Raw genomic sequence first — 16280 nt, 5'->3', positions numbered from 1 at the left:
ATAGTGTCCTTGGGCTGGGACCTAGAGTAGTGGGAGGGTGCACATCCCACAGGCGTAGTGGCCTAAGCAGAGAGAGGGAAGCTTAACCAAACCCAGAGAAGGGGACAAAAGATCCCAAAGAGGGTCAACATTTAATTGAACTATGTTAACCCCCAGGAGGGGGATTGAATTGAACTAGTGGCTCAGCTGGAGAGCTGGGGTCAGTAAGGCTTGCTACAGAGAGAAGAGTCTCCAGGGAAGAAGCCCTGAGGATACTGCTTCATATCAGAACAGAGACAACACTTAAGTGATGCCAGGAGGGGTTGCAGGACCATTGAAAGCTAGCCAAGGAGGTCACGGAAGTCACAAATTCCGTAACTTCTGGGGACCTCCGTGATTTCTTCCACCCTAGCAGGGCTGGAGCAGCTGTCAGCCAGGGGGTGCAGCAGTCCCCCAAGCAAGGGTTCCCAGGGCCATAAAAGCAGCTGGCCCACAGAGAGCACCGCCACAGGAGCACCCCACACACATCAGCTGGTCCGAGAATGGCCCTGCACACCAGGAGCCTGCCCCTGCCCATCAGCTGGTCGGAGGACAGCCCTGCAGCACCAGGAGTCTCCCCACCACCACCTATCAGCTGGTTGGAGGACATCCCCATGGAGGCACGATGGCCCCTGCCCGTCAGCTGGTCGGAGGATGGCCCCGCAGCAGGAGGCCCACAGATCAACTGGTCAGGAGAGGGTCCCACAGCAGCCGCTGGAGCAGCATCCCTGGGGCAGGAGTACTCAGCCCCCTCTCCCCCAAAGAAGTCTGGCCAGCAACTGGCCGTGGACAGCAGCCTCCCCTCCGCCCTCCCCCACATCCTGCAGAAGTCCACCCAGCAACCAACATGTGGACAGCCCCCCTGTAGGAGCCCGCCCAGCAACTGGCTGGTGGGCAGTCACCAGGCAGGAGCCCCAGCAGCAGTTCCTGCGATCCTGAGAGAAATTTAGCCTGAGAGAAATCAGCCCCTTCAGCAGGAGCTTAGGCATTCAACCACAGCCAGTTGTCAACCCCCCACCAGTGGGGCAAGGGCAGTCAGGCCCTCAGGGGCTGTTAGCTGTGGTAGGTGGGGCTTGGGCAATCAGCCCTGGCTGCTGGACTTCCACTTCAGCTCCTGGCAGCAGGAGGCAGAGTTGGGCCCAGGCTTAGTTTCTGCCCTAGGCCCAGGCCACTCTAGGTCCTGGTTGTTGCTTAGCCACTGTTTAATTACAAAAAAATCTTATTGGAGCGTCTTATTTAGCTGGCTGAGAGGAAAAAAATGGCAACCCCAAGTACACTGAAGAGCAAAGTTGCAAAAACCACTGCTAAGCAGAGAAGTAATCAATACCCAAAGGGAACATTTCATGTAAGTGGCGGGTTGATATTTTGTACAGCATGTAATGTTTTTGTAGATTACACACGAAAAGGAAGCTGTGAGAAACATATATAAAGTGCTTTGCATAAGCGTAAGGCACAAGAACTTTAATCAAGCCCAAGTGAGAAAGCTAAACTACAAAGAACAGTGAATGAGCTATTTACTGTAAAGATCAAAGAATAGCTGCATCATAGGATAGAAGGTTACCGACTTACAGAGGTTTTCTGTACCGACATGTCCTAGATAACCCTGCTATGAAAAGATATCTAGAAAGCTCTCTGAAAAACATTGGTGTTATACCTACTTTGGTTCATCTCCAAAGAGCATACTTGCCAAAAAAATTTGAAAGGCATGTCAATGACCTGAAAGAACTGCTGAATCAATGTTTTGGAATTAGTCTCAAAGCAGATGAAACAACTGATGCTGAAGGGCGCTACATATTGAATATCCTGGCAGTGCCCTGTTTGCCTTTTACAGACATTCAAGCTGACAAGGGGAAGATAGTTTGGAACTGAAGTCTTTGCTAATAGAGTGTATATGTTTGGAGACTGTTAACTTTAAAACTGTGAGTCATGCAATGGTGGAAACAGTTCAGAAATAGGGAATTCCTTTTGATAAAGTCACTGCTTTTGCCACTGACAATGCTGCATATATGAACAAAACCTGGGAACGAAGCCTCAAAGCACTTTTTCTGAATGCAGTGCACGTAACATGCACTGCACATCTTCTCAACTTAATGGGCAATACCTGGAAAAAAAACATTTGGAAAAGTAAATGAACTTGTCATTGCGGTAAAATATGCATTCACTGCCTGCCCAGCCTGCAAAGCACGGTTCTGTCAATCATTGCAGAAAAAAGGGAAAGTGCCTGCAATTCCACCTACCCCAGTAATCAGAAAGTGCAACAACTGGTTTGAAGCTGTCCATTTTCATACCAGCCACCTGCAGGATTATTTGGATTTTTTTGAGGAGGAGTGTGAGGGAAGCTGTAGTTCATCTGTTGCAGATGTGATCACCATAAGTAAATCAGCGGAAATAAAAGAAGATATTGCAACAATTGAAGCATTTGCACCAAGAATAATGGCAACTCGCACAGCGTATGAAAAACCAGAAATCAGATCACGTAAGGTGGTCAATGATTTGATTGATCTTGCCAATTGGTCAAAGTCCTTCAGTGGCACGACTGACCACCTGTTAGCTAAGAGAGTGTAAAATCAAAGCCTACGTGACGGGTTCTGAACAGTTTTGTCAACCTGCTGCTAGTTTTCTTAAACCCCGCTGAGCGTTTGATCCCAATCAGGCAAAACTTCTTGACCTCGCATCACTAAATGTATTTGAGTCTATTCCCATGTTTGAAGACAATGAGATGACAAAACCAGAGTTTTGTAGCTACAGTAGGACAGTTTCTGAAATGAAGTGCCTTAACATTCTGGAATTTTGGGGCAACTCAAACGATCGCTTTCCAAGCCTGGCCATAATAGGTGTTGAGATGTTTGAGGTGTTTATTGGTGCCCAATAACAGCATGGACTGTGAGAGATCATTTTCATCTTACAAAGTTATCTTGTGAGATGACAGATATCAGTCAGATATCAGTCAAAGATTATAGCCTGGCAATGTACAACGTGCTGTTTCAGAATCGTGGAAAGCTCTGTTAATAAGTGACCATTTTACACTCTAACAGTTAATCTGGTCAGTAGTTACATTATATAAGGTTTAAATAGGCAATTTAAAAGTTCTGTATTAATGTAGTGAAAACTGCATTACTTTGTGTACATTTTCATGATCTTCTTGTTTATTTCCCAGAGTACTCTGATAGGTCCTCAATCAGTCCAACAGGGTCTGAACCCGGGACAGGGCTGCAGATGAAAACATTACTGACTCATAGACTTTAAGATCAGAAGGGACCATCATGATAATCTAGTCTAACCTCCTCCTGCACAACACAGGCCACAGAACCTCACCCACTCACTCTTGTAATAGACCGCTAACCTCTGGCTGAGTTATTGAAGTCCTCAAATCATGCTTTAAAGACTTAAAGTTACAGAGAATTCACAATTTACCCTAGTTTAAACCTGCAAATGACCCATGCCCCATGCTGCAGAGGAAGGTGCTCCCTCTAATTTTTCCCACCTATGTGCAGAATGAATTTTGTTATGTGCACCAATATGGAGGTGATGTGTGAGAGAGGACTCCCCAGCCCAGGTCTCTCTACCCACAGGAGCACCTGGGCTGGGAGGGAGAGGCGTCTCTTCCCCAGCCGCAGCAGGTCTGGGCTGGGCTGCGTCATGGGAGCGGCGCCTGTCCCCAGGCCGTAGCAGATTTGGGGCTGGGTCGGGGCCAGGGGAGGGGTGCCTGTTCCCCAGCTGTGGCAGGTCCAGAGCTGGGTTGGGTCGGGGCCGGGAGAAGGGTGCTGGGGCAGGCCCGAGGCTTAGGGAGAGGCATCTCTCCCCGCCGCAGCCCTGAGCGTCTGCGCAGCACTTAATCAGCATCCAAACAATTTAGCGGGAACTTAGGTCTCTGCCAATCTGACCTGGGGGGGAAATTCCTTCCTGACCTCAAATATGGCAATCACCGTACTGAATGTGATAGGCCCTGTTGAACCTTGCACCCTGGAACCTTGCACCCTGTTTTGTGTGTGGTGAAATACAGATTGTGCATGAGTTGCCCGGAGGGCTGAGTCACTGAAGCCTGCATGAAAAAATGTGACTGCCAGCAGGGGTCACCATAAGCAGCACAAGTAGAGAGAGAGAGAGAGAGTGCAGATGCAGACATACCCTACCGGTAGGAGCACTAAGGTGAGTGGCCCCCATCACAGCCCCCTTTGAAAATCTTTTGCTAATTGTCTAATGTTCCTTTGTCTCCTTCCATCTGCCCAACACTATCCTCTAATACCACAGAGCTTCACCTCTGGGTAACCTTTGAAACTGGCTTCTGCAAGGGATGAGATAGGAAAGTTCTCAAGAAATTAACCTTAGAAAATTTTGCATGTTTAATCTGGGTGGATAAAATCTTCGTGGTTTTTTAAACACAGACATCAAAGGTATTGTCAATTAGTGGGTTTGAAAAAGACCCTTGAAAATGGCCTTCAGAGAGTTAGGTAGGCTAAGCAGCCAGGATCACCCGATATTCAAAGACAAATGAGTCCTGAGAGAGCTCTTTCTACAGCATCTCTGACTGGTTGCTCTGTTCTAGGCAGCGGGCAAGCCGGGTGGGCAGGCAGCCAGCCAGAGGGGCATTTCCCAGAGAGCTAGAGCTTCTAGCATCATCTCCGGACGGGGCTTCACCCCTGACAAAACCCTGTTGCTCACAAGAAAAATGGTGGGACTTGGCAGAGGCTTCAGTACAGGCCTCGGGCTCCTCCCTCAGCCAGCCAGTAGTGCCCTCTGCAGCTCAGCTCCACAAGCCTCTTAGCAACTCTCTACTAGCTCAGCTCAGTCTGCCTGAGGTTGACACTAATGCTTGTGAGCCACTCCTGACAGAGATAAAGGCTGAATTAGTTTAAACAAAAGGGCCTGCTGAAATAATTCAGAGGCTGTGTTAAAATCATGTTTGGTAAAGAACAGCAGCGTGGGACTGGAAATTAATGGACAAAATTCAGGTGTCACAAATTAGGTCTAATTGGTGAACACAATAATGAGGGGATGTGCTACTCTGTCCATCATTCTCTTTTGGGGTTTTTAAAAAAAAAGATTGGGGGGGGGGAATATGAAGGCAAAACAAAGGGAAACGCTGGCTGAATGAAGGACAAGAGAAAGGAGAAGGAATAAGCTTCACCATCGTAGTTACCACTCCCTCAATCTCCTTTCCCCCACCCATGAAAGCACCCCAATAACCAAGCCAAATACAACTCCCCCACCCAAGCAACCCAAACCGATTCAACTTCCCTTACAGCAACAGCCAAACCCAAAGCAATTTCCCCCTTCACCCAGCACACCCCAGTGACAAAGCCCAGTTCAAATCCCCACCCAACACTCTGGGGTAACAAAAAACAGTTCCGCTATCTCTCCTTAAAATCATGTCCCATGAAAAAAACAATTCAATTCTTCACACCACCATCATGCCCAGGCAACTCAACAGAGAGTCAGCACCCCCTTAATATCACTCAATGACCAAAACCAATTCAATGCCCCCCTCAATGGACCCCCCCATGGAACAAAACAGTTCAACCCTCTTCTGTCCTGTGCACCCAGTGACCAAAAACAATTAAACTCGTCTTCCCATCCCCAGCAACCACACCCAATTCATCACCCAGACAAGCAAAATGAATTCAACTCCCCCCCCCAACAACAACAAAAACAAAAACTCTCCTGAAAACACAAACAAATTCATCTCCCTCCCCAAAACTTAAAAGGAAATTCAGCTCTCCCCATCTCCGCAACTTATCCCCGGTGCTCAAAATCAATATAATTCTTCCCCCAATGTACCCCCATAGAACAAAATTATTTGTCTCCCCTCCACCAATGTATCCTGGTGATGAAAACCACAGTGCTTTAGCTAAAAGACTAGATGGTTCAAATATTATCCCCATTCTATCACTGGGGCAATGTTGTTAAGTAATGTAGGCAAGTTCACAGAAAATCAGTGGCATAAATAGAAAGGGAATCCAGTTCTCCTGATTCTCATTCTTCCCTTCTAAACTCCAACAGAGTTAACTATTCTCCCATGTGTGATAAATTATTACTTTTGAGGCTGAATGAGCTAGACATAACAGAAGCCAAGTCTTTTGTTTCCTGTGCTAAGCTCTCAGGATCATAAATTCCAAAAAAACAGGTCTGTCACTTGAGCTAAAGAAGAATCACCATCAGCTCTCCTTGATGTTTGGGCTTTTATTCTCTTTCTGGGCTAGGGAGGACAAGATAATCACAAACACTTGGGCAGACCAAGCAGGGATGCACACGTACATAAGACCCAGTATATTGCCTTTTTGGGAGTTAGCACCTGGTTGTCGTAGCAATTCTGCTACATCTTTCATTATGACATCACCTGGCCCAAGCACAGCTACTGGGGCACTGAGCTCTGGTCAGTGTTCAACTTGGCCTCTGAGAGAGCTGGTTGGTGCCGTGCTGTACTGCCGCAATTTTGGAAATCCCTGTGGTATCAGACTCGACACTTGGCATTCTGACCTTTGATTTCTATTTTCTCAGATGGCCAACGTAACACAGTTGTGTAAACTATTAATTGAGTTGTGGGTCCACAGGGGTTTCATATCAGTTGTTACTGAGTGTTTAAAACATTTCTTCTGTCCTTCTGAAGTGAAACCATTCTCATGGAAAACATGAGGAATAAATAAAAGGCTACATGTAGCTCACCATTTTAGGAATTGTAACAGAATGTCGACTGGGATAGTTGTCCAACAGTAGAATAGTCAGAGTTCTCCACTCACTGATACATTTTGGCAATAAAATACAAAATCCCACTGACTGTAATCAGGTTGAGGCTTTCAAGCATTGTCCACATGGTGGGTCTATGTGGTGGGTCTGTACTAGAGCTGGACATTCAGCAGGCATTCTCACTAACTTGGTCTTTGGTGGCTAGATTAAGGAGGCACAACTCTTGGGCTCTACTCTCACTTCAGGCATTGATTTGCTCTAGGTTTAGTGAAATCATTTACCTTCATGGCGCCTCACTTTATTCACCTTTAAAATAAGGATAATGGTAAGGATTTGAAAAATTGTTGTATAACTTATTATTTGGCATTTTGAGATCTTTGAAAGCATGGTGTTGTTATCTAACGGCCTAATTCAAAACCAATTACATTCAACGGAGACCCCTATTGATTAGTTGACCTCCAATCAAACCCTTAATGTAGACAATATTATTCATATAGATAGAAAGTGATTGATTTCATGGTTGATAAATATTAGAATATATCTCCAATATTCATCATCACAGAGTCTGTTTCTCCATCTTTAAAATGGAGGTAATATTTGCCTACTCCACACTGTGTATTCTGGTTTAATAACTGTTGCCATTTTAAGAATCTTGGAAGCAAGTTGCTAGTTTAGTGCAGGCACCTTGACTAGTATCAAAAAACTCCATGTTGAAAAGTTCAGTATTTATAAGGACATTCATCAGTATTTCTTTAAATGCATCAACATCGCGTGTTCGTACTGGGCTTTGACTGAACTAGCCTCTAGAGGACACATTCGCTTGGGTAGGCAGGGCAAGGCTGTATACATACATAGTAGCCTGTGGATTTCCCTTTTATGGAATTAACACCTGGTTGGCATGGCGTTTCTACCACACCCCTCATTATGATGTCCTCCAGGCCAAGGCCATCTATCAGTGCATTCAGCTCAAGTCAGGGCTCAGCTTTGTATCAGGAAGAGCTGGTTAATGGGTTGTTGTATTGCAGTTATTTTAGAAGTTCTGCTGAGTCAGGGCAAGAATTATAGACATCAGACCAATTGAGATGCTGAATCCACCTGCAGCGCTGATTTTCAAGGTTCTTGTATATTTCAGTCTAACCTGAACATTTTTTTAATATCTGCTAATAGGCTATCACCTATTTACATCTGAGATTATAAATCCTCCTCAGTCATGGAGATTTTAACCTGGATCATTGGTTGTCAGAATGGATGTTTCCCTTGTAATGAGTGCGGGGGGTTGAGAGCCAGACTTCTGCGATCTAATCCCAATTCTGTCACAGGCTTCCTATTGATATTGATCTGGCCCATATAAGTAGTAGTATCCTAGAGACAATCCCCTAATCCACTCAGTCCCCATATAATATTGATTCTGTAAGTTTACGAACATCAGTTCTGCTTCAAATCCTGTGATATTTAAAGTTTCAGGGGGAAAAATCACTTCCTGCTGAAAATAACTTAAGGAATTTTATGGGCCATAAAAAACTCTCTCCCACACTAATTCTAGATTGAAATCCATGTCATGGATTGGTATGTGTCTAATGAATTTAGTAACAATGAGGCTCACTGTGTCCTTCATAAGGAAATAGTAGTGGCACCTGTTTCTACTATAAGGTGAGCTACCCTTTACAATTAATATCTAGTTGTCATGGCAATCTTCCCACATCCTCAACTGTGCCCACTCCCTGGTTTAGAGATTTCAAACATACTCATGAAGGGACTTAAAGCAGCTCCTAGATGATCCTAGGGCAGCACCCTGTGTATTATCCAGTTCTGTGGTGCATGATGGGCACATTTGGGAAAGGACTAGTCAGAGAGCATATGCTGGAATGCAGCATCTAGGGCTGCATATTATGACGTTTCTTTACAGAAGAAAAGGACGACTTGTAGCACCTTAGAGACTAACAAATTTATTTGAGCATAAGCTTTCATGAGCTACAGCTCACTGGGAGAATTAACAGCCACAGCAATACAGACAAGTTATTTCTAATTTGTTTCATGGTTACATTAACTGCATGGAAAAAAAGCAGCTACTGTGTGGGGCAAAGCAGCTAAATGCCTTTCCAAGGGCTCCAAACCTAATTTTGGACTTGTCCTGAAGGAACTAGCAGAGCACTCCATTGTCACACTTGCTCACTGGGAGCTTCTGAAGGGAAGGCCTTTCCTTATTTCTGTTGTATGAGATATGGAAACAGTATGACTACCATGCCAGGCTGCAGAAATCACATCATTGCTGGGTAAATTCTTGTGCTGTGTCACTAATGATGTGGTAATCACCTGGGAAAAGTCTTTCCAATGTCAATTATAATTTCCTCTCTAGCTAGTGATCCAAGGTTTTTATGTAGTGTCAATCACGATAGCATCTGTGTATTTCACTGCTGCAGAGGATGGTGACAATAAAACAAGATGATAGTCATGATGAGAAACATACCCTTTTCTCAGTAGTTTCATTGCTGAGCAGAACTGGGTGGAATTTGAAACATCATCCACGCTACCTCCCTCCCACCCCACATCATTTAAGATTCTACACTATATTAATCTACTATAAATTCATCTAACCCAGTGAATCTCTCGATGTTATCCATAGACCATCAAAGGTAAATACAGCTCTTTCTGATGGTTTGAAAAAAAAAACTGAGAACAAAATAAAGGAGGATTGAGAAAGTACATGACAATGGAACACTCTTACCAAATTAACTACATCATGGAAAATAGAGAATACACTGATCTAACTCACTTATGAACATCTTCAGTGACAGAACCTTGATTACTTCGCTAGGCACTTAATTCCTTTGGCCAGAGCATTGCTATTTAACACTTTAACACATAACATTTTCTAGTTATTTAACACTCTCTATTTTTCTAATGCCTAGTGTCTCTGTTTTTATCCATTTGCAGTCTGAGCACCCATTGTTAGATGATGGACTATATGAAGTCAGTGCTGGATTCTTGGTAAGAAAAGAGTTTTGCATTATGTGCATTAGTGCACAGGGAGAAGGGGAAGATGAGTGTTTGAGCCACATAGTTAAGCTAAAAAGCCTCAGATTGGTCCATAGGCTGATAGCTTCAAAGATAAGAGCTCCTTGCAGGGTTAGTATATAGCATATAATGTCTCCTTCTTAATCTCCTGACTGTTGTGTGGTTGAATGTCTGAGTTCTTCTCATCCCGTTCCTCAATATTCTTTTTCTAGGTGCCTCAAAGACTCATGAAGCCACTATTTTCAATGGGGTTTCCTGCTCAATCTTGGAGTCAACAATGCTTTAGTTCCACTACTGCTCACTGTCTTCCTTAAACCCACTATCCCTAAATTGCTTTGGTTATTAATAAAATATTATTATCGGGAACTCACTGGGATATTGTCTGTTATTTTACTACACAGAGGAACAGCATAACAAACATACTGTATATTCCTACCCTACATGGATAGGCAATAACTCCACCCAGTGCCCCAACCACTGCTAATATTTTGTTGTTTCCATTTCATTTAGGAGGAAGATTCCATCGAGGGCCAGACCACGTGTCAACAGCCAATTTGCAGCATCCATCTGGCCCCTCACATACTTCTTCATCCCAAGCAAAGGCTCCTTATCTGTCAGAAAGTCACATCAATCCTCATCCAGCAGCTAATTCTGGGTTCACCTCCCTCCTCACCTGGAGTACAGCATTTCAGGGAGCCGAAGACCCACCATTCAGAAAGTGTGGATCCAGTCTTTGAAAAACACTTCCACAGCCAGAGGTCTGTATCCTGCCTAGACCCCAGTCAAGTCTGAGTTTAAAATACTCTGGGAGGGCTGAGGCCCTCAGCATTGCACCCACTTTTCTAGGTCATGGGGCTCTTCTTCAGAGAGGAAAACAGAAGGGAGTCAGGGACAGAAAATGAATTAATCACCTCTCTAGCGTGATCACACCTTCACTGTCTGTATTTCACTGTAGATTGTAGTGCAGGCTCAAGGTGAGGAAGACAACTACTATGATGACAGCGTCTTTATGAGACATTTCTACTGTCCAGTGTCCGGAAGGGGGAACTGGCAGCTCCTCTGAAGACCCCAATAATCACTTGTAAGGAGAATATTCCTTAAGTTACCTTGCATCTGAGTAATGTCATATCTTGTCCCTACTCAGATGGAGTTTTCACCCTTAGGGACCAAGGGCAACAGCAGGAGCCCAGTTCCCCAACCTGGTTTGAAATTATTGCTGATGAAACAATAGAGATTTTATTAAATGATGGAAGGAAGTTGGATTAACATTGATCTAACTGGAAGGTTTGGAAAATGTAGTTTATGGCCTAAGGAGAGACAGGAGAGAACAGTTCTACTGATGCTAATGTTTCTTTCGATTCATATTATTTTAGGATGAGTGCTCCATCATGGGTCAGTTTAATTGGTGATCCTTCTTTTCCTGCCCCTCTATTCTCCGAGGCTCAGCTCTTCATTCTTTATGAAGCTTTCTTTGAACAGAGTGCACCTACTGCCCCAGAGTGAGTATTCAGATTCCTTCACTTCTTTCTCCGTGTCTATATTTTGGGGAGGTGTGTGAACATGTCTGTGCAGAGCTTTGGGAACAAACATGCAATCCAGTTGCCACCAGTCAAAAAGATAAACACAAGACAAGAGATTCTCTGCAGTCATTGTAAGGAAGAACCAAATTCTCTCTCCCCCTGGGCACTTTCTGACGAACAACCAGCTCCAACCATTCCTTCTCATGTTAACATTCTCTTGCAATGCAAATAGACCTTTCCCAACCTCCTGACTTCACCTTGCTAATATCTAGTTACTGATCGTCATATTCTCCCATATCACTGCACTTCAGTGTAAGAGAATTGTCTAAATAAATTTTTTGGACAGTGACTCAAAGACTCAGTTACTGCTGTGGCAGAGAAGTTTTGTTGGAACTCATAGCTGCCCTGTTCCTTATTACCCAGAATCCCATGGCCTGGCATCTGCCACTCTGGCTATGTCCACGCTGAAATTAGAAACCAATGGCTGGCCCGTGCCAGCTAACAAGGGCTTGCGAGCTCAGAATAAGGGGCTGATTAATTACAGCATAGACAGATGTCTTCGGGCTGCAGTCCGAGCCCTGAGACCCTCTCACTTTGCATGGTCCTAGAGTCCAAGCTCCAGCTTCAACTCAAATGTCCAAAATGCAATTAAACAACCCCTTATCTGAAGCCCCTCAATCCTGAGTCACCTGGCACAGGCCATTGTCACAGGTGTCTACTTGCAATGTAGACATAGCCTCTGATCATTTTGGGATTCAGAGTCAGATATTTATTTTGAACTACTTCTTCGGATAGATCATGATAACTCTGATGTCCCATGGAGTGATGCAAACAAATATTTGGATACAAAGGGCTTTGGTTGTTCCACTCCCCACAATTATTTTTCTTCTTTCTACTGCCCCACCCAGGACTGAAAGGCTTTGTACTATGGATTTTATTAGAAGCCTGAGGCAAGGACGGGGGGGATTTAAAGAGATTGTAATTGCAGAGATGGATTTAGCTGTGCATTAACAGGGACCATTATGGCACATTGGGGAGAAGTGGAAGTGAGAATTGTTCAGCTGCTAATATTTGTATTTATTTTTCTTATTTTAGGACACATTGTATGACAGCTCTGATGACATACTTGAAACTAAGTATTTCCCACAGAGAGCACCACAGAGGCAAAGACTGTAATGGCAACTAAGACTACCTACCTTGTCTGTGCCTGAGGGCCACAAATAGCCTCTAGGGGGCTGGACCAGAAGTCTGATTGACAAGCAGGGTAACCAACTGCAGCCGCTGGAGAACCTGCACATGCCTGAGACAATCCTAACATGTGAGAGGCAGCCAACAGACCCCCTGTTTGGGCAGAGGAGGAGGAGTTACTGGGGACAGCGCCTGCCTGACTGACATGCCTGGGTGACCAACTGCAGGTCCTGGAGAGGCTGCACATGAGGGAAAGGAAGGGGCAGAGGGATATAGTATGGAGCGTGGTTGGGAATTGAGGTGTTTTTTTCTCATTTTCTCAGCTCTTGTACTCCTGTGTCTGGGTTCCTTTTTTTCTTCCTGTACTCAACGTGTGGTGAAGGAGGGAAGAAAATGTTTTGCAAGTTCCCTTCCACCTCCCCCTGTAGTATCATGGCAATGAGTCACACAGTCAACACTTCATCCTCTTAGTGTTCTTTGAAATATAGTTCTAGTTTTAGTGTGGCTGGAAATGCAGGATGTGACCTCCAAAGGGCACAAGGAGTTTTTAAGAAGCATTAAATTTTCCATAATCGTTCAGCAAACTGAATGATGCTGCCAAAAAGGACATTCTCTGAACATGCAAGAAGGTGCAGCAAACAGCACATTCAGTCATCCGGGTTAGTAGGAGAATCCTCCCCTATATAACTGTGGAAATCACTTACCTCATGACCCTCTGTAAGGAGAGGAAGTAATATGGCTGGTTTTTGGGTGAGCAGAGCTGCTGGAAAAAGAGAGAAGGAACCCATTAGATGGGAAAGACAGCTGCTACTGATCTGAGAAGATCAGGGGATTTGGTTTCAGCTCAATATCTTGTCCTGCAGAGGGACTTGACATTCAGAGTGGACCAAACTGCGTTGTCTGTAAAACTAATGGCAATTATTTCACTCTCACATGATGCTGCTGCCCAATTACCAGCGCTCTCCATTCCCCTTGCAGAACCCCACCATGCAATGGGCTAAACCGAGGCATGAGAGGGTATGAGTCATGGAAAGTCCACACCACATTTAAGGGTTGATATGTTTAAGGGTCTGTTTTATATATAACTCCAGGCTCTGCCTTTGTGCCAATGAGGGAGTTGATTCCTTCTTCACTAACACTTCAATGCAGCTCTCCTATTTAATGATATCATAGTTGCAGCATACAGGACATTCATGCAACTGAAGTACAGGAGCAGCCTCACGTGTTACCCTGACCCTTTGGCTCATAAGACTATGAACTTGGAGTCCTGACTGAATGAAATCACATTAGTAACCACACTGAAGCATTTCCTGCTGCTCACATGCTGCATTGCTAGATACCTTTGGAGCTTCTACAGTTGTGGTCATATCTCTGATGGAGAATCACATTCCGTATCCCCTGGGAGAGAATAAACCTCCAATCAGTTTAGTGTCTAAACTTCTGACCAGTGTTCATGGGGGAAGAATAAACCTCCCTTGAATGACCTATTAGGTATGGAGGTAGAAACATCTCTCTTCATGGGGCAGAAGAGAGTTCTAACAACATAACTTGTTTCTTTAATCTTTACTCTCCATGCTAATGGAGATGATGTAGTCTATCAGTTCCCCTGTTGGTGGTATGAGAGAAATTGTTGAATCATGTTGTAAAGCCTTTGCATATGCACTATTTCCAAACAGAGTGTAAGTCACCGGTCTAATCCTTCTGATCTTTTAATCCTCTGCACCACTGAATACAGCCAATTGTACTCAAGGAACTACACAGGAGTTTGACTTCAATTGTAATACTAAATAATAATGCTGGAGACTGAACTCCACATAACTTTCCTTTTCAGTTCTTAGTTATTCAGGGTAGTAAGGAACAGGGCAGGTCCAACTCCAAAAATGATCAGTTAACTTGTCTGCCATAGCAATGACCGAGTCATGGAACCATTGCACAAATGATATAATAAAAAAAAGACATTTCCCACTCAGCAAAGGAAAGGGATAGGAGAGAATATGACTATCACTACACAGATAGTAGCAGGATGAAGTTGGGAGGGAAGAAAAGGACTGTTTGCATTGCAAGAGGATGTTAACGTGAGGAAGAATGGTTGGGGCCTGTTAGTGGTCAGACAAACCCCAACATGAAACAGAATCTGGATCTTCCTTAAAACAACTGCAGAGAATTGGTCTTGGGAGTGCAGTTTTAGAAAGATGGCAACCATATTCCATGCACTTGCACTCACAACCCTGTATATATATGTATATCTACCCACCTCCCCTCCCTCTCCATGTGCACGCAGGCAGAGATCCACTCTGTTCCAGCAAAGCTTTGTAATGCAGGAAGAGCCGAGCCTCCGAGAGGTCAGGGGCAGGCAAAGAAAGGTCACTGCTTAAACTGGCCCTGGAGGGAGAACTCATCCTAAAATAAAATGAATGGAAAGGAAATATTAGCATCAGGAGAGCATTTCCCTCCTGTATCTCCCAATTCCCCATATGCCATGATCTATATTGACAACACCACATGATCCCACCACCCAGTAAGATCATTGTTAATCCAATTTCCTTCCATTTTCAAAAGAAAGCTGTATTTTATTAAATGGCAGAAATATCAAAGCCAATTTGGGAAACTGGGCTCCTAAGTCTCCCAAAATTCTCCTATCACATAATTGGGTGAGAGGCTCACCGGTGTTTCTCGCTAATGGCTTCCTAACCTTTCTGTGGCCTTCAGCCATCACAGCATGTGCTTTGTTCCATTAGATCTTAGTAAATCAGTCCAAGGTTGGGGATCTATTACAGGATCTGATCAGGGATGAGACATGACATTACTCAGAGGCATTGAATCTTAAGGAATATTCTCCTTACAAGTGATTATTGGGGTCTTCAGAGGAACTCTCAGTTGCCCCTTCTGCAGACTGGACAGTAGAAATGCGTTTATAAAGACACTGACATCATTGTAATTGTCTTCTTTCCCTTGAGCTGCCATACAGCCTACAGTGAAATACAGGTAGTGAAACTGTCATCACAATGGAGATGAGAGTACTTCATTTTCTGTCCCTGACTCCCTTCTTTCTTCTCTCTGAAGAGGAGCCTCATCACTTGAAAAGTGGGTCCAATTCTGAGGGCCTCAGCCCTCCCTGAGTATTTTAAACCCAGACTTGACTGGGGTCTAGGCAGGATAGAGATCTCTGGCTGTGGAAGTGTTTTTTCAATGACTGCATCCACACTTTCCGAATGGTGGGAGTTCGGCTCCCTGAAGTGCTGGACACTCAGGTGAGGAGGAAGCTGATCCCAGAATTACCTGTGGAATGGAGATTGACGAGCCTTCGTGGCATATAAGGAGCCTTCAGTGGGTAAAAAGAAGTAAGTGAAGGACCAGAGGGAAGCAGCAAATTTGCTGCGGATATGTGGTCCGGCCCTTGATGAAGCCTTCATCCTAAATGAAATGGAAACAACAAAATATTAGCAGTGAGTTCCCGTTAATAATAATTTATCAATAACCACAGCAATTTAGGGACAGTGCTATAAGGAAAAAAGTGAAAAGTAGAGGAGCTAAAGCATTGCTGACTCCAATACTGAACAGGAAACCCCATTGAAAAAGTGGCTTAATGAATCTTTCAGGTAACTAGAAAAAGAATATTGAGGAACGGGATCTCTGAGAAGAACCCAGACATTCAACCACACAACAGTCAAGAGATTAAGAAGGAGACATGATATGTTTTATACTAAGAGCTGCCTGCAGGATTATTTGTGAAGCTGTCGGCCTATGGGCCATTCTGAAACTTTTGGTTTAACTATGTGACTTTAACACTCATCTTCCCCGACCGCCCACACTGTACAATGTGTATAATGCAAAACTCTTTTCTTACCAAGAATC

The 16280-nt window shown here is 44.3% G+C and overlaps 1 protein-coding gene across 1 annotated transcript; it reads left to right on the top strand.

The window, feature by feature from the left end:
• Positions 1-521: 521 nt before the first annotated feature.
• Positions 522-13941, top strand: LOC122461013. The gene is made up of 5 exons (XM_043518688.1): positions 522-908; positions 9637-9690; positions 10228-10475; positions 11091-11216; positions 12333-13941. The coding sequence occupies exons 1-5, from the start codon at positions 522-524 to the stop codon at positions 12421-12423; spliced, it is 906 nt and encodes a 301-aa protein (XP_043374623.1). The 3' UTR covers positions 12424-13941.
• Positions 13942-16280: the final 2339 nt, after the last annotated feature.

The sequence above is a fragment of the Dermochelys coriacea genome, chromosome 7, assembly GCF_009764565.3.
Source record: "Dermochelys coriacea isolate rDerCor1 chromosome 7, rDerCor1.pri.v4, whole genome shotgun sequence".
Taxonomy (NCBI): domain Eukaryota; kingdom Metazoa; phylum Chordata; order Testudines; family Dermochelyidae; genus Dermochelys; species Dermochelys coriacea.
Note: the sequence above shows the minus strand (reverse complement) of the source record. Positions and strands in the feature narration are given on the sequence as shown.

What these genes read in the sequence shown, in the direction of transcription:
- LOC122461013 (XM_043518688.1), top strand. Translation starts at nt 522, where the DNA reads ATGGCCCTGCACACCAGGAGCCTGCCCCTGCCCATCAGCTGGTCGGAG. An exon ending in GCCCGCCCAGCAACTGGCTG is followed by an intron (nt 909 to 9,636) that starts GTGGGCAGTCAC and finishes ATCCATTTGCAG; the next exon opens with TCTGAGCACCCATTGTTAGA. An exon ending in AAGTCAGTGCTGGATTCTTG is followed by an intron (nt 9,691 to 10,227) that starts GTAAGAAAAGAG and finishes CATTTCATTTAG; the next exon opens with GAGGAAGATTCCATCGAGGG.